Here is a 25809-nt window from a genome sequence, read left to right as displayed (position 1 = left end):
CATTCTGACCATACCATTCGAATGTCACAGCAGAAATCGAGGTTCATCAGACCAGGCATAGTTTTTTCCAGTCTTCTATTTTCCATTTTGGTGAGCCTGTGCCAATTGTAGCCTCAGTTTCCTTTTCTTAGCTGACAGGAGTGGCACCCGGTGTGGTCTTCTGATGCTGTAGCCCATTCGACTCAAGGTTGGATGTGTTGTGCGTTCAGAGATGCTCTTCTGCATACCTCGGTTGTAATGAGTGGTTATTTGAGTTACTGTTGCCTTTCTTCCATCAGTTAGAAGAACCAGTCTGGCCATTCTCCTATGACCTCTGGCATCAACAAGACCACAAAACTGCCACTCACTAAATATTTTCTCTGTAAACCCTAGAGATGGTTGTGCATGAAAATCCCAGTAAATCTGCAGTTTCTGAAATACTCAGACCAGCCAGTCGTGATCCGTTTCCTTGCTGAAATAGTTTTTATTAGCATTTTACTAATTATTTTTATTGACGGTGCTTTAGTACTTAAATATTTAAACATTTTCACTGAAAAGAAAAAAAAATCTAAATTTCATTAAAGTTGAAATTGTTTTCGTGTGAAAGGTCATGTGATTAACAGGAAGCTCGCAGTCGCAGCATCTCTCGAATGCGTATGCTCTCGCTGTTCTCCAAAGAGCAAATAATCACTATTCACCGACCGGGACAACAAGAACGTGAACCTGTGCAAAGACACAGCCTTTGCTTCATTGTCGGCCTCATTATATTGTATTTACTTGGGATGTTGCACCGTGAAAATGAAACAAATCTAACAAATATTCTTCAGGCGTGGAAAACTGGGGGGGAAAATGACGGCGAGAAGAGAGCACATTTTAGCAGCGCTTTTATGTGCTAATGATTAAGTGCTTATGTTGAAGACATAATCTAGTCGCACATTTATTGGAAATAGTCAATTACAAACTAATAAACGTCATCTACTTATGATACATTTTATTTTTCCTGGTTTTAATAGACACGTTTTTTTATTTTTATTTTTTACTTAGTCTAAAACACAATTAACTGAATTGCAATACTGAAGTGTCTTTCACTGACATATTTTGCACACTGGCAATACTTTTCCTGAGACATGTTTATAAAAGTTATGCCCTAATTGAATTAATCATAGTTTAATATAAGCTCTGTACCCTGCATCTCAAATGTAAGGAACAGGGAAGGAGACTGAAGGGAATAAAACAGTTTGTGTTTGGGTATTAACATTAACCTAGTATTTGTTGCTTTCCTTTTTCAAGTTTTTTATATTAATATATTTTTCATATTCACTTTATTTTACTTGATATTATTTTTTAATAATGCATTTTTTTCATTAATGCTAATTGTTTTGTTTTTTACTAAATAATGCATTTTCACTTTTGGTAATTATTGTTCAGTGTTGTTTTAATGCAGAGTTTTTGCTTTTGGAGTTTCATTAAAAAAAACTAGAATCGTTTATAGAATCTTTATTCTGTTTGCTTAATAACTGGTCCCTTTATTAAAGGTTGTTTAATTCTTCATTTTTCTAAGCTGATAGATGACAAAAAACAGTGCTGTTTTAAAATGTCTACATCATTCAGTTATTAGATAGAAGAAATCAGGCTTTACTTTTCTATTTCATTGATTGTATTTAAACAATAAAGTCATTGTGGGCCGGTTTGCAATGGCTATACTACACTATTTAGAGCAAGGTAGAGCCCCAAAATGTACAGGGCCGATTAACAAAGCCATACAATAAACCCTAACCCTAACGAAATTAAATATTCATCATGCAGATGATCTGATTGGGATTTAGTTAAAAATCCAGTCGGAAGAGGGCGCAGTCTTGAACAAAGAAAATAAGTCAAAAGTGCGCTGAATAACGTCTTTAGTTCACGTGTGTAGAAATGAGCTTTTAAAGCAGGTTAATCTGACAGTTCCTAGCGGGAAAGTGTGTCAATGTAAAGTGCGCTAAAATGACCACCAGTCTTCATAATTGAGGCCAACGAGGAGCATTTCTGACGAGTGTCTCTTTCATAAACCATTCACTTTGAGTCATTATAGTAATAGAGGCTAACAGAATGACTCACAGGAAACCGTGACACAGAATACAAGAAACAAACTTTACTACGGAATCGACATTCTTCAACCAAAACATTCAGCACGAGCCTCGACTGGAAGGACAACATTCCCTGCTGAGGGGGTGTCGAGGGTGAGTTTGTCATCAGGATTTCGGTTTTGTGAATGAGTGTCTGAACGTGCCAGGCCACGTTTTTTTTATTTATTTATTTTTTTAAAGATGTCAAATAGACGTCTAAATAACTAAACGTCTTGGCTAAAACAAGGCTAATTTGGCCTATCAGTGAAAACCTAATAGACGTATAAGAATAGACAAGTCATCAAATTGCCTATTCATGAATAAATAACGTAAATTCTGTATTATCCGTCTATTTCATTATTAGTCTAATTTTGGTCTATTCTTAGACATTTATTATATTTTCACTGACAGACCAAATTTAGACTTGTTTTAGCCAAGACATCCATGCTCGACGTCTATGTCTATTAAACACAAAACTGCTTGTCGGGACACAATGGATGGCAATGAAGAATTTTTTAGTCTTACTTTGAGTTCAGCAGTAGAAAGTCATTAGCTCATCTTCTACTGATTTCAAACATGAGCTAACGATAACAGAATTACATTTTGGGAGATAAACTAGCACTTTAAGCTGATTTATAAACTAGAAAAAATAATTTAAATATTTTAGGTCACTGCAAAAAAAAAAAAAAAAAAAAAAAAAACATTTTGGTACCTTGGAAGCCATGCTCTCAAACTCAGTACCTGGAGGGCCGCAGCTCTGCATAGTTCAGCTCCAACCAGCTCAAACTCACACCTGCTTAGTCTCTAGTAGCCTTATAAAACACCCTGATTAGTTGGATCAGCTGTGGTTGATTAGGGTTGGAGCAAACCTGTGAAGAGCTGTGGCTCTCCAGGAATCGAGTTTGAGATATGCTTTGAAGGCTTTATCTGAACAAACATTACTGTATATGAATGTAAATTATTCTAAGTAATTGACCAACATTAATGGTATAATAGATTGAGAGGTGCATTTGTTTAATGTATCCACAGCTAAATGATACAACTCTTAGTACCATTTTAAAAAGACGGAACAAAGGAATTCTAGAGAATACTGCATCATGAATAATTTACTGTCATTCTTATTTATTTTTAATCATATAAATATATGCCATTTAATCATGCAGTCAGTTACTAGCCAGTATTGTGTGCTACTGTAATTGTAAGACCATATGGCATATCTTATGTAATGCACGTTTTTATTGTTAGCTAACACTATTCAAATGTATTTCTTTACTGAAAGTAAAACATTAAAAAGCAAATAAGCCTCATTAAAGGGATAGTTCACAAAATAATTAAAGGTGACACAATTTACTAGAAAATCATCTTTTTAAGAATTATGAAAACCTTTTTTTCTCAACCGTGTTCCTGTAGGACCAGCAGCTCTGCACATTTACATGTCTCCTTAACCAAACACACCTGATTCAGATCATCAGCTCATTAGCAGAGACTGAAAGACCTGAAATAGGTGTGACAAAGGAGACATCCAAAACATGCAGTGCTGGTGGTCTTCCAGGAACATGGTTGAGAAATACTGCTGACTTCAATAGTATTTGTTTTTCTTACTATGGCAGTCAATGGTTACAGGTTTCCAGTTTTCTTTAAAATATATTTTGTGTTAAAGAGAAAAAAGTAAATAGTGAGTAAATTGTCACTTTTGGGTGAACTATCCATTTAAGAATAATTGCTTAAGTCACTAAAACTAATCCAAAAGTAAAACAAAATAAAAACTCTAAAGATTTAATTTAAAGGACCGCTCTTGACAATACAAATCAGGACCGGATTAAAATATTATAAATACTATAATAGTAATAATTAACAGAAAAAGAAAAGAGTCTGATTGGAGTTCTCAATCTGTTTGGTTTGTGAAGTGCAGGTATCAGCAGAGGGCAGCACACTCCACGAAGACCATCACAATCTCAAGCTGGCCAGTAATAACACACATGTCCCCGAAGACTATTCACAATAACGGTATGCATCTTTTATTGTGTTTTTTTTTTTTTTTTTTTTGATTTCTCAAACGTGACATTGTTTGCACTTTGTACATGGATGCTCTCTTGCATGTTCTCCAAAAACCTACAACAGTCCCATTATGGCTTTATCGCATACATCCATATCCAAAAATGGCTTTGGTTCCCCAAGTTTCCCTAAATGGTGACATTCAACAATAACACAAGGCACTATTTTTACACAAATTCATAGTAAAAAGCATACTGACATGTCTAGAATGTGATAAGCACATTATTGGTATTGCTTGACTTCACCAAAATTATTACAAAAAGGCCCAATTCACCATTACTGCACAGAAAAGTAAATATCAAAGCATTATTTACAGAGCACATCTACATCAGGCTCAATAGATAAAAGGTACAATAACAAATACAAAAAATACATTTCCTGTTAGTGTCTGTCAAGCTGAATCATTCACAGAACACACTAAAGTTCAATCCGGTCACTCAAAAATCTGCCTGAAATATTGCTGCTTTGAGATAACACTTAGCATAGTGAATTACAAGAGGAGAATAAAGTGATACACTTTAAGAAGCTCCGTCAGAGGTGTCTTTGGTGTTTTTCCATGAAATGCTGGTGTTGATTGTCTTTCAAGTTTTCAAGTATCGACTAAAAAGACAGAAAACAGACACTGACGTACACACAATCAATCAAGTCTCTTTGGTGAAGGAGAGCAGAAGCTAAACAGACTGAGGTAGATCATCATGTCTGTCAATCAGAGCCAGCGTGCACACAGTCCAATAAATAGATTTCTTTTCTATAAAAATGCATAGTTTTGTTGGGCAGATTTGGAGATTTTTTTCAACACAGACTTGCAGCTGATCATCATACAAGACAATACTGACTCGAATGTCTTCTATACAACCCAAAAAAAAAAAACAAAAAAAAGCTGTGTTTGGTGAAGATGTTTCAGAAATGTTGAGGTCTGTCATATCTCGCGTAGGGTTTGCCATTGCTGCTGAAATGCGAGGAGTCCTGTGATCCTTCATTATTAAATTAAGCCTCCTGCGGGACGTGGCCATTGCTGTGTCCGTTGGTGAGAGCCTGGTTTTCATCAGGAGTGTGTGTGCTGGTTTTTCCTTTGGCCTGTATTTGAAGTTGTCTGCGGTGGTAGAACAAGTAACCCGGCAAAAGGAAACCGGTGAATGAGAAGATCAGAAGTCCCAGATTGATCTGATTAGATTAAAAGAAGTAAAGTTAGTTTACAGTATAAACTGGACGATGATTATTCTTGGTATATTCATTAGTTTGGTTTTGATGCTGATTGTGCATCAACTGCGAGTCGACTACACAATTTCATGCTTTAAGACAAAAAAGCAGTAGTGTGTACTAAATATTATCACTGTCCCAGTCTAGAAATGCTAGCTTGAGCTGGAAACTCAGGTTTTCCCATTTAAAATAGTGACTTTGGGATGCTGTTTATGTGCTTTCAACAAAAAATGATCTGTCTTAGGGATGCACGATATATCGGCGGCCATATAGTTATTGCCGAATAAATGCTAGTTTTAAGATTAACGTTATCGATCCGATGTCTAAATTAGGCCGATATCTTTAAGCCTATAAATTGCGTATTTGTACAGAACTGCCTGCCTCGCGCACGCTTGGGCGGAACTTATTTAGACTTGTCCAGTGCACTATAATGGAGCTCTACTCACATTGTTTATACCTTCAAAGTCCGTCCTTTCTTCATGTGGTATTGCTGTGCGTTAATAACTCAGTATGTACCCATATTCCTCATCATTGTACATATGTTTGATAGAGTGTCATTATGTATTTTGGTTTAAATCGCCTCAGGAAAAATTGCACCTCAGGATGCACACGTGCTAAACAACTCGTTGGGTTGTTTATAATCCAATGTGATTTTTTGTTATTAATAACAATAATAATAAGCATTGCTTGCCATGTGTTGTTGATGTAAGAATGTATTCAGTTTGATCGGAATATTCATATTGATTATACCAAGCACCCCTGAGGACTGTCACCACACACACACACTGATCTTACAGCCTTCACCACAGCACGGGGGAGAGGTGCGGTGCGGTGCGCTGGTCACTGAATCCAGCATAGGAGCTCTTAACTCACCGCACATTCTGTCTTTATATTATGCTCTGTGTTTGTCTTAAAGTCATCTGAGCTCAACGCTTAGCTGCTCCGCCTGCAGTTGAATGAAACTCGGTTTCGGAAGCGGTTTATCATAAACTTTTTAACAATCATTTTTCCCGCAATTGACAGCAAGAACAAACATAGAAGCGTTGTCTGATTGCCAAGCAGCAGCTACATGTGTTCAAAAGAATCTAAAATGCCAAATAGGATGAATCTTTGTCGCATTTTCTAAACATACTAAAACGTACAATCTGTATTTTGCTGTTTGCTTGTACGGTGGATCTGAACTTTCAAAACGGAAATTCGGAAATTACATATTTGTTCATATGTACATCACTGTAATACGTTTTATTCAAGAACATTTGAGCTGGTTTTAGTCTTTTGCTCTTTCATTTTGTTTAAAATATATTTAACTTGCTTGTTGATTAAATCCCAATTTGTTATTTAACCTATTATTTTTATGCAACAGTCAAGTTGCATGTTAATATGCTATGAAGAAAAGGAAATACATTTTTTGCATGCTGATTTATGTTAAATCGTGAATATAGGTCTATATAATCACCTTGCATTTTTAAAATTATAGCTTTTTTGCTTTGAGCATAGACTATTCAGTTCATAAGAGAAGCTCAATCCTTTATGAAGTTTGCTTTATAAAAATTTTACATTTTAAAATGTTTATAATTATCGTCCAGTATATATCTGCTATCGGCCTTCAAGTCTGTAGGATTATCGATTATCTATATCGGCCAAAAATCCATATCGGTACATCCCTAATCTGTCTGACATTACTTAAATGCTCCAAAACTACAAACTGAAATATGCCTTAAATGGTCTTATATAGGAAGATAACTGGTGGAAATTATTTCGTACCCAGAAAGCATCTCCATTTAGCGGTCCCACCATGATCATGAAGAGGGGCTGCTGCAGCAGGGCCACCACAGCACTGATCATAGACTGCAGCCCGGTCAGAGTGCCAAAATGATTTGACGGGTACCTGTGACAGAAACAGAGTCATTTAACTCAAAGTTTGTAGCTGTAAGATTCTTCATTTTAACTGTAATGAAATGCTGTCAATGAGGTGCCTTTTGAACAGAAATTCTGTAGGATAGCTTAATGCATATTGTTTTTCCACATACAGTATATTACTTATTTATAAGCCTCTGCGACATGCCCTTTAAGTCAGTCCATCCTAAAAGCCCATATTTTCTCTGAGTGGACAGTTTTTACGCTGACCTGTGTTTTTCAGCCAATGTGAAAAAGAAATATTTCTATTAACTACAATGGAAACATTTTTCCCCACGTTTATATGGCACATGGCTTATGCAAGTCACATGATCATTCTTTATAGATAAAGCTTTACATATGTTTTTAGAAACCAGCTCCCTTGGACACAATGAGGCTCAATGGCATAGCACATGTTAAAATAAGTAAACAAAGAAAGAAAATAAAGTTGATTTGTTCTTCTGAAAATGCTTATTTCTCGATTCCTCTGTGAAAATCATGTACTATAATCACTCAGAAACACCTTAAGCTGTGGTCAGACTGCACTATTCTCCCTAGAGATTTCCATTCATACGCGCGCAAATGCGTCCGACTGGAAATGCAAGCTTGTGCGTCAAGTTTCGCAGAGATCTGCATTGGAAAGTTCAAGCTTGGTGAACTCTAACCTGCAAAATCACATCACTTGACTCTGTGACACAAATCGCAGATCAAAACATGACCTCTCTAGACAGAAAATTTAAAGTTTTGCAGGTTGCTACGAAGCAAAGTTCAAGCTTGGTCAACATTGACCTGCAAAAATAGCATCACTTGATTGTGTGAGACCAATCGAAGATCAAAACATGACCTCTCGTTTCAGAAATTTTAAATAAGGAGCAACTGTACGCTTTAAAATCTAATTTAACTTATTTAATCTCACCCCTTTTACGACAGAATTTGACATGCTCAAACTTTAGTGTGACTGCGGCTTAAACTGTGTAGAGCTGCATCCCTCCAAAAACGGAGTTTGACACCTGTGCTGTAGAAATTGTGAAACCCATTTAATGCATTTCACAGAGTTTGAATTATTCACACACTCTGCACATACACTGATCTTGTTTTATAATCACTGATTTTATAAGAGCAGGATGAGTCTGTACTTGCAAGTGTGATTAAATAACATGTTTAATAATAGCACATAATCATGTACTTACACAGCAGCATACATGCCTCCACAGCATGAGTGAATGAATCCTCGCACCATAGTGTGCAAAATAAATGTCAGAATCTGGACAAAGACAAGGAGACAGTTAGGAGTACAATGACTAGACTACCAAAAAATCTATATTAAATATATTTTTTAATAAATTGCAGTTTCTGTAAATATTTTGATGATCAAATCAGCTTAGGCCATATCCACATTAATACTTATTTGTTTAAAAACGCATATTTTTCTCTCTGTTATGGCCTTCTGTCCACAAAGACAGCATTTTTAAAATCCTGTCTAAAATGGATTAATTGAAAATGCAGTTGTGTTGCAGTGTGGACTAAAAACCAATTACCATTTTAGTCATGTGACCAATTTAGCAAACATAACGGACAACATTGTAAAGCAGATGATGTTTGCACTGACATTTGAGTATTTGAAAGTAATTAAACACCAGGCAGAAAAGCATCTTATGTCTGTGTACATGTGCAGTACATAATCAAAAGCATTATCAGTCGTTTTAGTGTGGATGGTCGGCATTGCACCTTCTGTAGGATCATGTACATCTTTATAGACCGCAATCATTTTAATAACAGTGTATTTGAAATTAAATTCTGTGCACATGTGTGTCCATTCTAATCTTCAAATAATGTGTATGAAGTTGATACCTGTAGAGGCAGGTTGTTTATGAGGGAGAGGATTCCAAACAAAATGAGCAGTATATTTGTGAAGATAAAGGCTCTCATGGCATTGGTCAACTTCTGGATCTTTCCATCACGCTTGGGTACAGCAACAGCTCTGGCAGGAGACAAAATCCCAAAAATGATTATTTGTTTAATAATTGTGCCATTTATAAAATGACACCATATTAATAAGGAAAATGTTTTTTTAAGCTTGTGTACCACACAAATACAGAGTTGTTTTAATGTCTGCACTTGCATAACTTACCCTGAAAGCATCTAGTTTTAAACAGTAGATCTTCATTTAAACCAATCAATATTGATTCAAAGACATTTGAGTGTATTCAGTTTAAAGTTATCTTCATTAGATATTATAGGATATTATACACCTTTTTATAATCAAATTTATTTTTTATGATTTTTATGATTACTTTTGTTGCTTTTGATGAGAAAAAGTCTCAACTGTCAAATTACTTCTGTTTTGTAAGGGATTTTTTTTAAATCAATATTTTGATATACATTGTTAAATTGGTACCACAGTTCAAGCTACAGGGGAAGTAAACAATCCTTCTCTCTTTACTACTAGTTACAGCAGTGAATAAACATGAATATCTTACATGTAATCACTCAGTGTTTCAACTGCAGAAAAACAAAGATAGTAAACATTTGCTTTAAGGCACTTCAACACAAATTTTAAGCAATACCAATGTACAACCCTCTTCAATTAAAACAATAAATCTTCACCAAGTTATTAAAACCACACACAATTGTAAGGATTCTATTTTCTTAACAGTTGTGAAGATGTTCCGGCCCTGCATGTCATCGTGCAGTAATACAGTTTGATTGGTGGCATTCGATATTGCACAGATAAATTTTTTTTTTAAGAATGGACATCAAGTGTTTGTTTTAGATAAGTTCATAAACATCACAGCAACTACAGAAATCTTAACAGCAACAACAACAAATGAAATGTAGCAAGAAATTGCAAAGATTATTATTTTTTTATAATAGTTACAGTGTAACCATTCATTTAAATACCCAGCAATAATAACTAACTACATGTGCTTTCAATTAGGGTTGGGCGATGTTGATTAATTTGGCATCGTACGATCTCAAATGTAAATGACATCATGATGGATGATGGCATCGTCGTCATAGGTGGTGGTCAATTAAATATTTAGGAATAATTCATTAATTCATAATGAATTGATTATTTGTAGCCTACTAATTTAACTATATGACCCTCATGGTCTTTGTTTTACTCAAAACCAAATCATAAATAAATGAAGTTACACACGAATTACCACCTGACAATTACTTTTTCCGCAGGACTGTGGCATGAGTAAGCAGAGTGATGAGGTGTGGAAGGAGGGCTTTTTTTAAGAAATGCTAGGTGAAACGCCAGAGTGGACGTGATCGTTTTCGTTCTAAAAAGCCATTTTTAAACTAAGATGTATTAGTATAGACGGGGCCTAAGTGTGTAATTTTTGTGAGTGGGTTGCTGCTGCGACAGGGGCGGAGGATTGCGATGCCGGCTCAGCATTGTGATAACTATTGGCCATCGAGGAGGGCATAGTCTATCGACCCAACCTTACTTTCTATATGGTTAGGGTTATGAGGAAGTTTAAGTCTAAGGTTATTTGTATATACTTTACTTTCTTTATTGTCCACAATCACCACAAATACATTTAATGTCATCATATAAATTACATTTAAATCTTACATTTAAAACCCTACACTTAGAACCCAGTATTTAAAATTCTAATGGCATATAATTATTACAATAAGTACATAAAATGTGTAACAAGGACACCTTATTCATAAAGATTAATGTTGGTAACCTCTTAATTACTGAATGCATATTTGTATAAATCTTTCATAAAAAAAATTATCCAAAGTCCTCTGTGTAAATGATTACTTTTCTTTAAAGGACTTAAGTAGAAACAACTTTATAAATTGTTTTTAAAGTTAAATGTAAAAACTTCCTTGCATGCAATTTAAATTCTTTCAAATCATATAAGGAGAAAAATCATGCAAGAAAACTATAACGGTAGCTGAATTTATTTAAAGACAAAACCAAAATTGGTTTAGTACACCACTATTTCAGAAAAAAAAAAGAATTTTTGTGAAGGAATTGTATGCTTCAATAGACTGTACCATATACCAGTTTGTGAGGTCATAGTTCAGAGAAGTTATTTTGTCAGTATGGCAAACTCAATTTGTTATATAACGTTGCTAAAGCAAAACTGACCTTTTTTCTCCGTCCACTGCCTGATCCACTTCACACTCTTTCATCTTCCAGTCCATGATGTATCCAATCAGAGGGCAGGTGACGAGACACAAGAGCTGCAGTGTGCCAAAGATGGAGGAGTAGAAACTCACTGAAAATAAAACAGATGCAATTAGCATGAATTTAAAACCGATTTCCTGCCCAGATGCATGCTATCGGTTTCATACAAAGTTACATGTAAAGATCTCACCATTCTTCTTAGCTGTATACTGCAGCTCTTCAGAGGCTAAACAAGACAGAAGCATTTTAAGTCACCTGAACAGAAGGCAAGCTTAATACATTGAGTGATGGTGTGCAAGTTCTGATGCTTCGCTTACGGTGCGGATCTCCATGAGTCACCATGAACTCCAGCATCTTGTTCATGGCTCCCATAAAGAAGATGATTCTCAGCTGGGTCATTCCCATAGTGATCAGACTCCACAGGAAGATGGGAGAAAACACGGAGCGACGGAACGGGATAGAAGCAGCTAAGAAAGACATTTCCAGGAGTTTGTACATTAGATTTCAGAGACCAGGGCACATCTTCAACGACACATTCACACAAGTGTAACAAATCTTCTCAGAATGTATCACTTTGTCGCAAAGAGTCTCACTTTGTGTTTCCTGAGGTAGAGCAGGCTTTTTGGTTTCTCCTGTCGCCTCTTCAGCTGGAGTCAGTTTGTGGTTTTCAGCTTCATGCATCTTTTTCCTAATAAATAATTAGAAAAAAAGAATAAGGAATAAAATTCAAGGGTAATGTAGCTAAAACTGGTAATTCTCCCCAAAATTAAATACTGTAATCAAATAATTCCCCCATTTATGACTTTGTTCTGTGGGCCACTTAACACATTTCGAAGAATGTTGATAACCAAACAGTTTTGGTTTATACTGGCTTTGATTTTTGTATTCTGACTGTACAATTTAAGGTAATGGGAACTTTTCAATAATTAACAGTTATGAGACTGGCTATACTAACGTTTCGATCTCTTCTGGCGTTGCAAATCCTTTTTCTGGCCAGTTGAAGAAACAGTTGAGGAAGACCAGACCTGCAAGGCCTGCCCACATCCACATGATAAGGGTAAATGATACCCCTGCATCATATATCAGCTGGAAAAAAGAGGGAGACACAAAGAGGAGATGCAATATTGATGAGGTTTTTCTCTCTTCAATTTATAAAACACGCTTGAATGGAGGGAAAATGATTTAGCATGTCTGCTGCTTCTGGTTGATGGTAATTGGTCTAAATTAAACTGAAGAAATCTAGAACATAACAACAATTATTTGGTAATATGGGTTAGCAACATGTACTAGCAAGAATTAGGTTTAGGATTTTTTCCAGCAATTATTTATAAATGACTGCTTTTACTATACTATACTTAACTATACTTACACTTACTTTACTATACTTAACTACATTACTATACTTAACTATATTTATACTTTTTTACTACACTTACATTTACTTTACTATATTAAACTATTTTATTATACTTCACTATATTTACACTATACTTAACACAATTTACTACACATTACTATACTTACTTTACTATACTATACTTAACTATACTTTTTATACACTTTCCTATACTATACTTTACTATATTTACAATTAGTATACCATGCTTACATTTACTTAACTACTATACTAACTATACAAAACTTTACTATACTATACTTACTGAACTATATTTACTTTACTTTATAATACTTTCATTTACTTTTATACATTGCTATGCTTACTTTACTATACTTACTGAACTATATTTCCTTTATTATATTTAGGCCTACTTTACTATACAAGACTTTACTATACTTACTGAACTATATGTACTTTACTATACTTGACTATACTTACCAAACTATAGTCACTTTACTACTCTACTATACTTTACAATATTTACGCCTACTTTACTATACTATCCTGTACTTAGTTTACTATACTTTACTAATTGAACTATATATTCTTTTACTATACTATACAATACTTATTGAACTATATTTACTTTGCTATACTATACTTACGCTTTCTTTACTATACTTACACCTATTTTACTATACATAACTGTACTATACTATACTTACTGAACTATATTTACTATACTTGCTGAACTATATTTACCTAACTATACTATACTTACACTTTACTATATTTACGCCTACTTCACTATACTATACTTACCTTACTATACTATTTGCTTTACGATACTTTGCTATAATATACATACATGACTATACCTCACTATACATAACTATTTACTAAACTATACTTACAATACTATACTTAATCTATTGAGTCTCTCAGTGTCCTCTTAGTTTTGGTGGTTATAATATGGCATTTATAAATTATATGGTTTTTATTGAATGCATTTTTTCTACATTAAAATAACATTAAACATTACTTAAAATTATTCTCATTAAAGAAATATTTCTGAAAACAACTTTAGACTTTAGCATTAGAACATCCAAGGCAGTTCAAATAAAAATGTAAATGGGATCCATTTTTACACTAATGATATACAATCATAACAAAAAACCTGGAATGAATGAATAACCTCAGCCCTAATACTAAGAATTTTAAGGAAATGAGTTTTAAACATGCCACACAGGTGAATTAGTTTATTTCAATCTGATGCAACATTTCATCAGACTTTGCTTCAATGCCTGTTCATGTCAAACTGGTTTAACCTTTATTTACACACAAAAAATACCTTGACTCCCGGAAAGGTGACAGCAGATGACGCATAAGATCCAATCATAAGTGACATGACAGTGGAGCTCAGACTTCCAAACATGTTTGGCAGCTATCAGAAGGAAAAAGGGAAAGCATGTAATTATCAATATAGGTGGGAAACAAAAGAATTATGAAAAAAAAAAAAAAAAAAAAAAAAATATATATATATATATATATATATATATATATATATATATATATATATATATATATATATATATATATATATATATATATATATATATATATAAGCGTAGTGCAAAACATAAAATATATATACATACATATACATAAATACACACACACACACATATATATATACTACACATAGGCATCCATATATTTGAGATATAAAATATATATACATACATATACATAAATACACACACACACACATATATATATACTACACATAGGCATCCATATATTTGAGATAATCTTTACATCTACCTTCACATAAAATATATGTATATAAGATACAAATTAAAGATACACACATTTAAATAACTATGTAACAAAATTGGTTTGCATAGTTTTGTTGCTAGATTCGTTTATCACTTTTTCATTATATATATATATATATATATATATATATATATATATATATATATATATATATATATATATATATATATATATATATATATATATACACACCTTCACACATAGGTATTATGCATAAACAAACTTTTTATTTTAGATACGATTAATCTTTGCCCAGCATTAGTACTATGCTAAAATGTTCTATATTGTTCAAATTCAAGTCAGTAATCACAGTTTAAACTGAGCACACTCAGATATTGCATAGTTCACTAACAAAATTCCTGGTGTGGAGATTATTTGTATTAAATTTGTTTTCCACATTTTCCAAGAACTCCAGAGCAGTGCCTTGTATTTCCAGACTCTTGTTAAGTTAACAGGTGTGTGTGAGTGTGTTTTACTGCCCTGTGTGAAATGAAAAGGTTAGAAAACACATGCACACTTCTGTGAAACGGCACATTTTTACTTCCTTGTGCTTTTCACACACAAATGCAGAGTCGCCCCTAAAGGAACTTGTGACAGAAGGATGCCAATCAGTACAGTAGCAAAAGGAATGTTACTGAACATCATTACTGATATCAATATATATTAACATCACCAGATGTTTGTAGCGAATGAGAGTTATGGGAGACCTCTGTTTTGTTTATTGTGAGAATCAACTTCAGATATTTTTCCTCAGTCCTAACCATATCGATAATTACAACAAATTATACAGCTATAACCACCAAGTCACCACAGAGTGCATTGTTTAAATTTAACTAAATTAGACTTGGAAAGTGTTGTGTTGTCAGCATAGCAGTGGTGGGAACATGCTTGGTTGATGGATGCCACACCATTTACACTGGTGTTAAATTGATCTCTGAAGAATTTAAGACTTTAAAAGTTGTGGGTTGTCTTAATGAATAACGAATGAATAAATAAAATAATTAATTAATGAGCGAAGGAACAAACAAACGATCTTTGTTAATTTAAAAAAGGTGACATCACATGCAATGTTTTGGAGTTCATCAAGTTGATGACCACAAGACTGTTCAGATTAAATCAAATCCATCCACAAAGTGGAACAGTGTAAACATAGTGATCAGATTAATATCAGAACATACTGCTATTTGTCCCCATGCTGGTAGTAAATGAGTGTCAACAAAGATGCAATGTCACTGACTTCAAACCAGTGTGTGCAGTCACATGTTGTGTGGTATGAATGCATACCTGAACAGCTCTGGAAAAAGCAATGTGACTGCACAAGGATAAGTGTGTGTTGAAATCTGCATGAGAGTGGTGGGCTATCTGAGGGCAGCGGATATATATAGTCATTCATTCCCACACCAGGTGATATCTCTAACCCGACAAGGAAAGTCACAGTCTTTTTTGATGAGTGTGTGTACAACGCTTGTGCCCTTGTTTGTTTCAGCACGAGGTTGATGGGAGGGTGAGGGCGTGAGAGAAGGCGTGTAGGCAGTTTAGTTTTTTGATTGGTGGGCATTGAATTGAGGAAAATTTCTCCTTCAGTCATGTGTCGATCCTCTGACTGGACCATAAGCATAAACACACACAAACATACACACCCACACACACCTGTCGGGTCAAAAAAAAAAAAAAAAAAACTTCAAAAGCATTGTGTGACAGCTGCACTGCAGAGCACTGCAGACGTCGGTTACTCCATGTGCTCACTGTCTCTAGCATTTTCTGCTGCTCCTTACCGTTAGAGATGTGAAGGTCAGACAGATCCCTCCAAAGCCATTAAATGACAGGGCAAGAAATATGATTGCAGAAAGGACTAGAACAAAAACCACAAACATCATTACACAATCGCAACAGCTTCTGGATAAACTGATCATGAATTATATTTTTAAAAAAGTAAAGTAATCTTTAAGACTGGAATAAAAATATTATATACTGGTCTGAAAGTCTTTTAATCCATCAAAATGTTAGATTTTAAAAGCAAAAATAATTACTCAAATAGGTGATGTAACTGAACAGGAGTATAATAAAAAAAAATAAATAAATTAAAAAAAAAACCTAAAATGAAATGCCCTTTTCAATTTGTTGGAATCCTTAACCAGGGTTTCTGCAGGTTTCATCAAGTCAAACTTAAGACTTTAAGTCAGTTCGATTAATGAAATTGTGTCCACACTTACTTCTGTATATATTTTTATGTAAATGGAAGATTATGTAAAGAGATTTATTGCTGTTATTATCGTGAGGAATTTAGGACTTTAAAGCCTAAATTTTGTTTGTGAAATTTAAGACATTAAGCTTCTGCGGACACCCTTTTTAGCAGATTAAAAATCAATTATATAAAAAAGGTCACATTTGAAAAAAAAAAAAAAAAAAGAACTGACAAATGACCATTGAGCTCTATTTTCAGATTATAGATCATGTACTCACCTTCTGGTTGATATGCTGATACAGACATCATCACACAAGAGAGTGCAAAACACGCACTGAAAAGAAAAATATAACACCGATAAAGAAATTGAACAGACCAAGACAGAAATTAAAACAACAAAAGAGTAAAACTATTTAATGACAGTGTTGCCAACTTTATATTTAGTGCCTTTTCAAACACCCCTAGCAACAAATTTTCAAAACAGTGAGTAGCGACAAATCTAGCGACTTTTTTGGTGTTACTGGAGATTTTTATAGACTCTATACTGAACCGTTCCTACTCTTCTCAACGAGCTGCGGGTGATGCGGTCGGCCCCTCCCCCGCCTCAGAGAACTCGCAGGTGGCCCAGTCCTCATAGAGCAGTCTCTATCACCTGCAGCCTGAGAGCAGATTACTGCTCTGCGCACTGATGGTGAATGATTTAGCACTGTGAGTGTGAGGTATTGTAGTCAACCAGATCTGCTTCTCTTTTATTTTAAACTTAACAATTCAATTTGAAAGTTTGTTCTTTTCTTGTTTATTACATCTGAGAGATTACTGCAAATTCACTACACATCTATACTGATATGCTGAATTCAAACAGCAATAACTTGAGTTAAATTGACATGCATACATAAAGTATAGTGAAAATATAAATATCCATTATTAACCATAGACTGCTAAACAAACGGTTAGACGTGATGACGTCAATAATAAGCAAATTGACAAATGATATAATCTAGCATCATTTAGCAACTTTTCCAGCAGAGCTTAGTACCGTTATATTGAAAATAGCTGGCAAGACTGCCTAATGAACTGAATGTGAGGAATACTATATTAAACATTCCTTGAGCAGTGCTCTAGCACGAACATGAGTCATGCTGTGCTACATAACACAAGTGCATTCATGAAAAATTGTGGTGACACTGCATTGATTTGAAAGTGTGTGTTCACCTTCCAGTAAGGCGGAGTGGCCTGGGGCCGAACCGATCCATGAGAATACCCAACGGCAATGTGGCGGCACTGAGCAAAAAGGAGCCAATGGTGAAGCCCAAATTCAACATTTCCTCCTGTTCCACACAGCTCAGCCATTTATCTTCTTCACCAGTAGCATTCACTGTCTTATTTTCTACAGGAAGAAAAAAGAGGGACAATGAAAGAGAGACTTTATTAAGATTTAAAGTCTCCAAGCAGTTCAAGTTTCCACAGGGACTGTGGCTCAATTTCCTTTTTGTGACTTGAAATAAATAAATTGCGTTGGTTTTTGCTCATCTGCTTGGCTTCTATGATGATTTACCTGTACATAGGTGTGAGTAAAAGCCCTCTCTTTTGAGCATGATGAGCAGAGAGCCCCAGCCTAGCAGCACAGCCGAACACAGCAGGTTCTCCAACACCGCTGTGACGGCCATCCACCAGCGCCTCCTGAACGCCTGTTCTAGAGAGGGAGCCATTCCCCTGCGAAACACAGAGCAAAAGAGTTTATTTCAACAAATCATGTGCTGTAATAGGACATACAATTCATAAATAAAATTAAAAATAAATAAATATATAAAGCTTCAAAAATCAATACTTTGCTTTGGTAATAACAGCAGTTTCTTTGGCAGCACAACAGCCACAATTCAGTACACTTTGACCTTTATTTCTCACATGTCCTAGCGTATTTTAATTTAAAGCTTTGTGAAATTGTGTATTGACCTTATTCTAAAATGCAGAAGTGCGCCTGTTTTCGCGATTGTTTTAGAACTTCCGATTCAGTCGCCTATGGGAGAAATGACTAGGAATAATAAACGGCAGAAAACGGTCAAACTACTTGCTCTACAAACAAATGTTTGTATGACTATATAGACCAAGTAGAATAATATAATAAGAAAATATCAGTTTGCAACATCAAACAGCGAAACAAGCAGTTTTTAACATCTAAAAATGAATGGAAGTGAATGAGACCGGAAGTCTCAAGCCAAAAAGATTCAAATGGCTGCGCTCACTCATCGGCGAAGAATAAGGTGAATACTGACAGTTTTTGTAGTTTTGATTCATAAATGTACTGAAGAGTCAGATATTTTCAGTATGGACAAACTCAAAGCAAATAACATAATGCACAAACTGGGGCTGTGAAATTAACTGAAATCGAATAGCAATCGTAATTTGAAACGTTGTAATTAGCCAAATCGCAAGAGGCTATATATAATTTCATACACACACACACACACACACACACTATATATATATATATATATATATATATATATATATATATATATATATATATATATATATATTTATTTATTTATTAAGGGTGTCACGATTTCGATTTTAATCGAAAATCGATCGAAATTTATGCTCGATTTCGATTATCGAATCAAAAAATAGAATCGTCGATGCTGCCACGCCCCCATGTCACGTCAGCTTGGCTTGCCAAGCGGGAAAAAACACGCTTGTTGAAGTGCTTGTTAAACTGTGCAGACGCAGGAGACCCATCGTCAGAGCTTAAACCTTCAGGGCTCGACAAAAAGGACTGCCCGATAGCCCGGAGCCAGCGTGCGAGACGCTCGGGTCAGTGTACAGTGCTGCCTTGTTGACTGACAGATTGAGCCAGAGCTGCGTGCTGCGACTGTCTGTCAATTGTGTGCAAATACAATCTTACGGTGCTTTCACACATAGACGTTTGTTTCGGAATCTGTCTCGTTTCCCCCGTTAGTTTGTTTGGCATATATCCAGCAGTTGCGCTCGCATCCGCTCCAAATCAATCAGTCCGAGATCGCCTGAATGAGACGGTCTCTGCCCTATTGAGCGGATCGATTGTAGTGAGAAAACAGAACAATGCAACGAACTAACAACCCAGGTTATATCACAGTGTATTATGACCTTGTAATAGCCATATATACGGCTATATGAAGAGAAAATGATGAGCAGGGCCAGATGTCATTCTTACCAGTAAATGCGAAAGTGAAAGCATGCTGAAATATTACCGTGAGCTGCTTATCCAGCCTGATCTCGGTTTATCCGTCAGGAAAATTGACCGAAATTACTATCTGTTAATTTTTCCATATTTGAATCGTTTAATATGTTGTATTAGGCCTGTTGTTTTGTTCATTTCCGCACTGACAGTTTGAAAGAAAGATTTACATTGATGTAGTCTCGGTTCATCTGCTATGTCTCTCTATAATTTAAGCCTATAATGCAGAATTCTAGCCAAAGTTTCTTTAATAGATTGATTAATTCAATAGATCGATTTTTACAAAACCTGAAAATTGAAATGAGGCTTTGTATATATGAGAAAGTCTGACCTCTGCTTTATATTCGGTGACGATGTCTGTGTGTTGTTAAAATTAAAGTGCACATTTTCACTTATAAAATATTCTATACACAACTGGTCAAAAGTTTGGGGTCAGTATGATTGTTAAATATGTTAAACTAAGCTTCTTCTGCTCACCAAGGCTGCAATTATTTCATCATAAATACAAATTGTGAAATGTTGCACTATAAAATAACTGTTCAAAAGTAGTTTATCATTTAATTTATTCATTTATTCCAGTGATTTTAAAAGATAACATTTCAGCTTCATTACTCCAGTCACATGATCCTTCAGAAATCAGTAATATTAATTATTATTATATTTATTAACAGTAATAGTAACAAAAGCAATAATGTCTGGAGTAATAATTTTATTTGAAACTACATACAATAACAAAGTAGTTATTTAAAATTTTGATAAATATTTAACAATTTAACATTTTTTACATTTAATAAATGTAGCCTTGATGAACTGATTAAGTTTTCTTGAAAACATTTAAAAAAATTACTGTAAATATATATATACAGTGGAGGTCAGAATTATTAGCCCCCCTTTGTTGTTTTTTTCTTTTAAAAATATTTCCTAAATGATGTTTAACAGAGCAAGGAAATGTTGATAGTATGTCTGATAATATTTTTTCCTCTGAACAAAGTCTTATTTGTTTTATTTTGGCTAGAATAAAAGCAGTTCTTATTTTTTTATGAACCATTTTAGGTCAAATTTATTAGCCCCTTAAGCTAATTGTTTTTCAGACTGTCTCCAGAACAAACCATCAATATACAATAACTTGCCTAATTACCCTAGCCTGCCTGGTTAACCTTATTAACCTAGTTAAGACTGCTTCAATCCTTTACCTTCACACTAGTACTTAGTAATTTTAGCGAAAACCTCAGATACTGTTGGCCGGTTCCTGTTGGTTGTGCACCTTTTTTTACCGACGCCATAATAACGACAGAGATCACTGCCTATTCACAAGAAAAAAAGTGATTGACAGGTGGTAATTATGTGTGTACCTTACCTTTATTCATTTACTGTATGATTTGTTTATGGGTAAAACAAAGACCATACAGGTCAGGTAGTTTAAACGGTAGATATATATATATATATATAGATAGATAGATACATATATACATACATACATACATACATACAAGTAATGTGTGTGATAGCCTTACTAGCCAATTGAGTAAGCACACTTTCCTTCTGCCTGATCAGAATTAACTAAAACAAATAGGAAAGTGGGAACAATTGGAATAATAGCGTCTACTGCTTCAGAAGCATTAAAAGACAAATAATATCAACAAAACAGGACATCAGTAATATCGGAATATTTGTGAGCTGAAGCATGACTACAAAGTTAAATTGCAAAGTAACCCACAATATCGGTCAGAAAAATCACAATTAGATATTCCTCAAATTGCACAGCCCTAGCACAAACACTTCTGTATATTCTTATTTGTGATCAATCAAAAACACTGCAATACTCAGAGAAATATTATATTTTTAAACCCTAACTTCAGTGCATTTGGAAATAAAACCAATCTCTGCGATGAAAAAGCTATACACCAGTCTTCAGTCTAACAAGATCCCCCAGAAAACATTTTAATATGCTAATTTGGGCTTTCAAATAACACATTTCTTATTATTATCAAGATCAATGATGAAAATTGATGTGCTGCTCCTGCTATTTGTAGAAATCTTTTCTAAAACGTGTTCTTAGTGATCAATTAAAGAATGAATGTCTTTCAAGAGGTTTTCTTGCAGACCGCAGACTTTTAAACGGTCCTTAATAAATGATTTCCATTAAATTTGAGCATATTCCAGTTTCCTTAGCTACAGGCACTGTGAAATTGGCTTAATCATAATGCTATTAAACATTATTAGCGGAAAATTTTGTGAGGTTTCAGGTTTTTTTGTGCATCTCCAATTGTACACTGTTGGGATTGTTGTTACATTATGTCAGTGAAACTGAGAGGCTTGAAATAGTTAATAGTAGAAACGCCCATAAATTTTCATTCTTGAAATCTCTTGGATTAAATGAGAAGCAAAAGGAAGAGCCACGCCAAATATTTGCTACAACCACTACTACACAAAGCCTTCTTTAAATATGGGTGTGTCCAGTTCATTTGCATTTGGAGCTATGTTCAAAACTACTTGCCGTAACCACCAGTGAAACAAGTCACACGTGATGTTTTATAACAAATTAAACCCATTAGTTTAGTTATTGCATCAGGTCATGATGTTCAAAACACACATATGATGCTAGTGGGTCCAAGTTTTTGTTTGTAAACGGGGTCGGCTTATCTCATGACATGACTGAAAGAGACCGGTCACTATAACTCAAATGACCAAAACCCCCACTAACATCCACATACACACACACACACACAATAAATACAGAAAGATAGAGATTAGAGTGGGGGTAGGAGAATACAGACATGCAGACAGAAAGTAGAGGAAAGAAACTGTTAGTATCTCAGCAGGACATGGATTCAGCGTGTTGTGTTTAACACGATTAGACACAGTCCACTAGATGTCTTTGTCCTCAAAAGCTGAGCTTACAGGAGGATTTTTTTTGTAACTCATACGGTCTGTTAAGGCACGTGCTCAAAATTATCTCCATTCATTTTCAAGCACGTTTCATATTTGGTCAGCGTCATACTTTTTGATGCTAAATATCCAAGATAAGTTGATCATGATAAGCTACAATTGTGTCTGTTTACAGTACGAGTTAAGACGGTTTGGTGTGCTCATACTACTATAATATTTAGTGAAAACATTTGACATCTACTGTAAACCTTTTGGAACACAGGTGTGCAAAACATGCTGCTCAGTTAAAAAGTAACTATTAACTGCTCATTTAACTGGAAAAATTCATATTCAGGCACATGTTTATTTACAAGGGACCACTAAGGTCCTCTGAAGTACGTCTGTTCATTAATCTCTATGGGCACTGAAATGGATGATGGCCCCTATAAAATGCTTATTCCATAAATTACTGTGAATTTTACCCTTGATCCTCTTTGTACACATTAAAGAGCAGACTCTGCATATAAGCTTTTAGTTTGAAACAGTTTCAAATGTTCCTAGAGTATTCACAGAGTTTGGGAAAACAGCGGTTTCCTCCTTTGGCCCTATATCATGAGTGTTATAATGTTAAAAACAATTCCATTTCTAGATATTTTTAAAATCTTTAGAAGTCTTACCTGGAAGAATCATTTGAATGTTTTGTGTAAATTTTAATGTGTGATATTTTGATATGTCTAATTTTGTATCTGAAACATTTGTGCTGCCATTTTGGCCTGGACCCCCTAGTAGAAGAGATGAATATGTCAATAGGAATCTTCTGGTAAAATAAAGAATAAATAAAAATAGAAGTGTATATAGAAGAGGATGCATAGTAACTAAGGTTTAAGAAAGTGAGAAAGTCGTATAAGCATTTTATATTTAGAACATTGTGTGTGCTTTCAACTTCCCATTTGTTACCTTGACCTTGAATGAACTCTTTTTGTTTTTTTCTCTAATAAGTAACCGAGTCTTTAAAATTATCCAAGCTCTCAGGGGGAAAAAAAACAGGATTTTTCTACATCTTTTTAAAGGATGGAATACACTTCATGACTCTTGAAGTCGGAACAAAATGTAAAAGATTATTTATCATGCTCTTGTAAATGGTTACAGAAAACACTGGTTGTGTTTTGTTGGGACTATAAATAAAAACTACACATTTATTCCTGGCTTACATAGACATTTTATCTCAAACTTCAGATGTTGAAATGTAAGACAAAGTGAGGACACTACCAGAGTTTCAAGTCTTTCAGATTACAACTAACTGATGCTCTTTGCACAAAGATTTATCATCATCGATTAAAGGAATGTCACCAATTGTTTGACTTACTCCAACTGAATAAAATCAAGAGTTTGAAACTTTACAAATATGAGTCTATGTCTACCGTACATTGTCAACAAAATCTGTCAAAGGCTAAAAATCTAACCAACAAGTTCTGAATTTCATTCAGGTAAAGTTGGTTTAATATTTACACATTCTTTCAATGGGAACTTGTGACATGCCCCCTGTTATTTTTACCATGTTACTTTGAATGTTTGTTCTGAAATCACACGCAAGTATGACTTTAAACTAACTTTATCCATATTTATTCGACTATGAACAATTTTGTGCTTTAATAGTCATTGGCTGCTAATTTAATTCCTCTATTTAGAATTGACAAAAAACACTTTTCTCAAATTATATTGTTAAGGAGAAAGTCAGAACGTGCCATTATAAAACTAAATTTACATCAATCTGGGTTTTGACTTCTTCAAACTTTGTGATGCACCATTTCCATGAACAATGGACAGAGACTGTTCGAGTCCCGCGTGCTCTGGTATCAATCGACTCGATTCACCACTGAATATCCAAAACTGAGCCATTCGGGAAAAATGGTTTCCTGGTTTAAAGATTTCCCTTCCGGAGCCTAAAATTCTGACAATTTTGCCCTCTCTGTGTTCCCTCAGGACAAAAGCTTTGTCTTTCTCGGCGTAGCCCATCTGTCTATCTAGCCTATCTGAGCACGGGTTCAGAAAGGAGACTTTCCCGACGAGATTAAGCGAACTTTCTCCAGCCCTTGAGATGCCCAAGACCGCGCCATATGCGCCCCTAAACTAATGTCACAATAAAACACGCCTGACACAACAATCCGGGTACAATTAGACATTACACTTAACGTTACATAAAACAGCATTGAGCTCTTTTAAAACACGAAGGGAGTTTTAATGGTAATGAGAATGCGTGTTTGAGAAATCAAACAGAATTAAAACTTAGAAAACTGCAATAAGACTCCACATCGCCACGTGTCTGTATTTGTAGTTACCAAAGTCTCTATTTACACTCGTCTACGGATGAACCAGTCAACCTTCAAAAACTCGGTTTCGTTTTTAATGAATAAAACTTTTCTTTAATCAGTGAGTCTTTAAAAAAAACAAGCTACTTACTTCATTTTTAATTTATTGCCAAGTGCTAACCGTGACGTTACGTTGTTTCCTGGTCTTCTCAGGTTTCGGCGCTAAAACTAACAAATGGCACTTCTTCTCCTGATGCTGCCGATATGCAGTTGATAACTGAGTTTATCTGGCCGGAGCTTCTGTTTGTTGTGTTTTCAGAGCGGGTAGTATGTCTCTTCATCGGTCTTCATGCTAACCTCTCATATTTAACAAAGCTGGTAAGAGAGCTACACCCTCACTGTTCCCCCTTTACTAAAGTTACACACTGTTCTTAGTCAATTTGCATGTGTGACGTGGCTACACATTCATTCAGTCGCTGTTCCTAAATTAGCCGTTTACACGTGCTATGGTAACATTACCATAATAGCCTACAAACTTTAGCACAATAGCTGCCCCAGGTTTGAATTACTGTATACAAACTATGAAATTAGTCTACATTGGGATAGCCATATATCTTATAAGTTTTGCCTATATAGGTTTTGATGGCCTTTCTTTATCATAATT

The 25809-nt window shown here is 34.8% G+C and overlaps 1 protein-coding gene across 1 annotated transcript; it reads right to left on the bottom strand.

Moving 5' to 3' along the window:
* Positions 1–4077: 4077 nt before the first annotated feature.
* slc43a1a (solute carrier family 43 member 1a) lies at positions 4078–25604 on the bottom strand. Its single transcript, NM_001327986.1, is given in 15 exon segments — positions 4078–5306; positions 7107–7230; positions 8429–8502; positions 9090–9219; positions 11353–11482; positions 11582–11617; positions 11709–11858; positions 11985–12079; positions 12347–12477; positions 14082–14174; positions 16345–16421; positions 17033–17088; positions 17967–18141; positions 18310–18467; positions 25297–25604. Coding segments are annotated over 15 exon segments (1611 nt in total). The 5' UTR covers positions 25302–25604; the 3' UTR covers positions 4078–5129.
* Positions 25605–25809: the final 205 nt, after the last annotated feature.

The sequence above is a fragment of the Danio rerio genome, chromosome 14 (assembly GCF_049306965.1).
Source record: "Danio rerio strain Tuebingen ecotype United States chromosome 14, GRCz12tu, whole genome shotgun sequence".
NCBI classification, from domain to species: Eukaryota; Metazoa; Chordata; class Actinopteri; order Cypriniformes; family Danionidae; genus Danio; species Danio rerio.
Note: the sequence above shows the minus strand (reverse complement) of the source record. Positions and strands in the feature narration are given on the sequence as shown.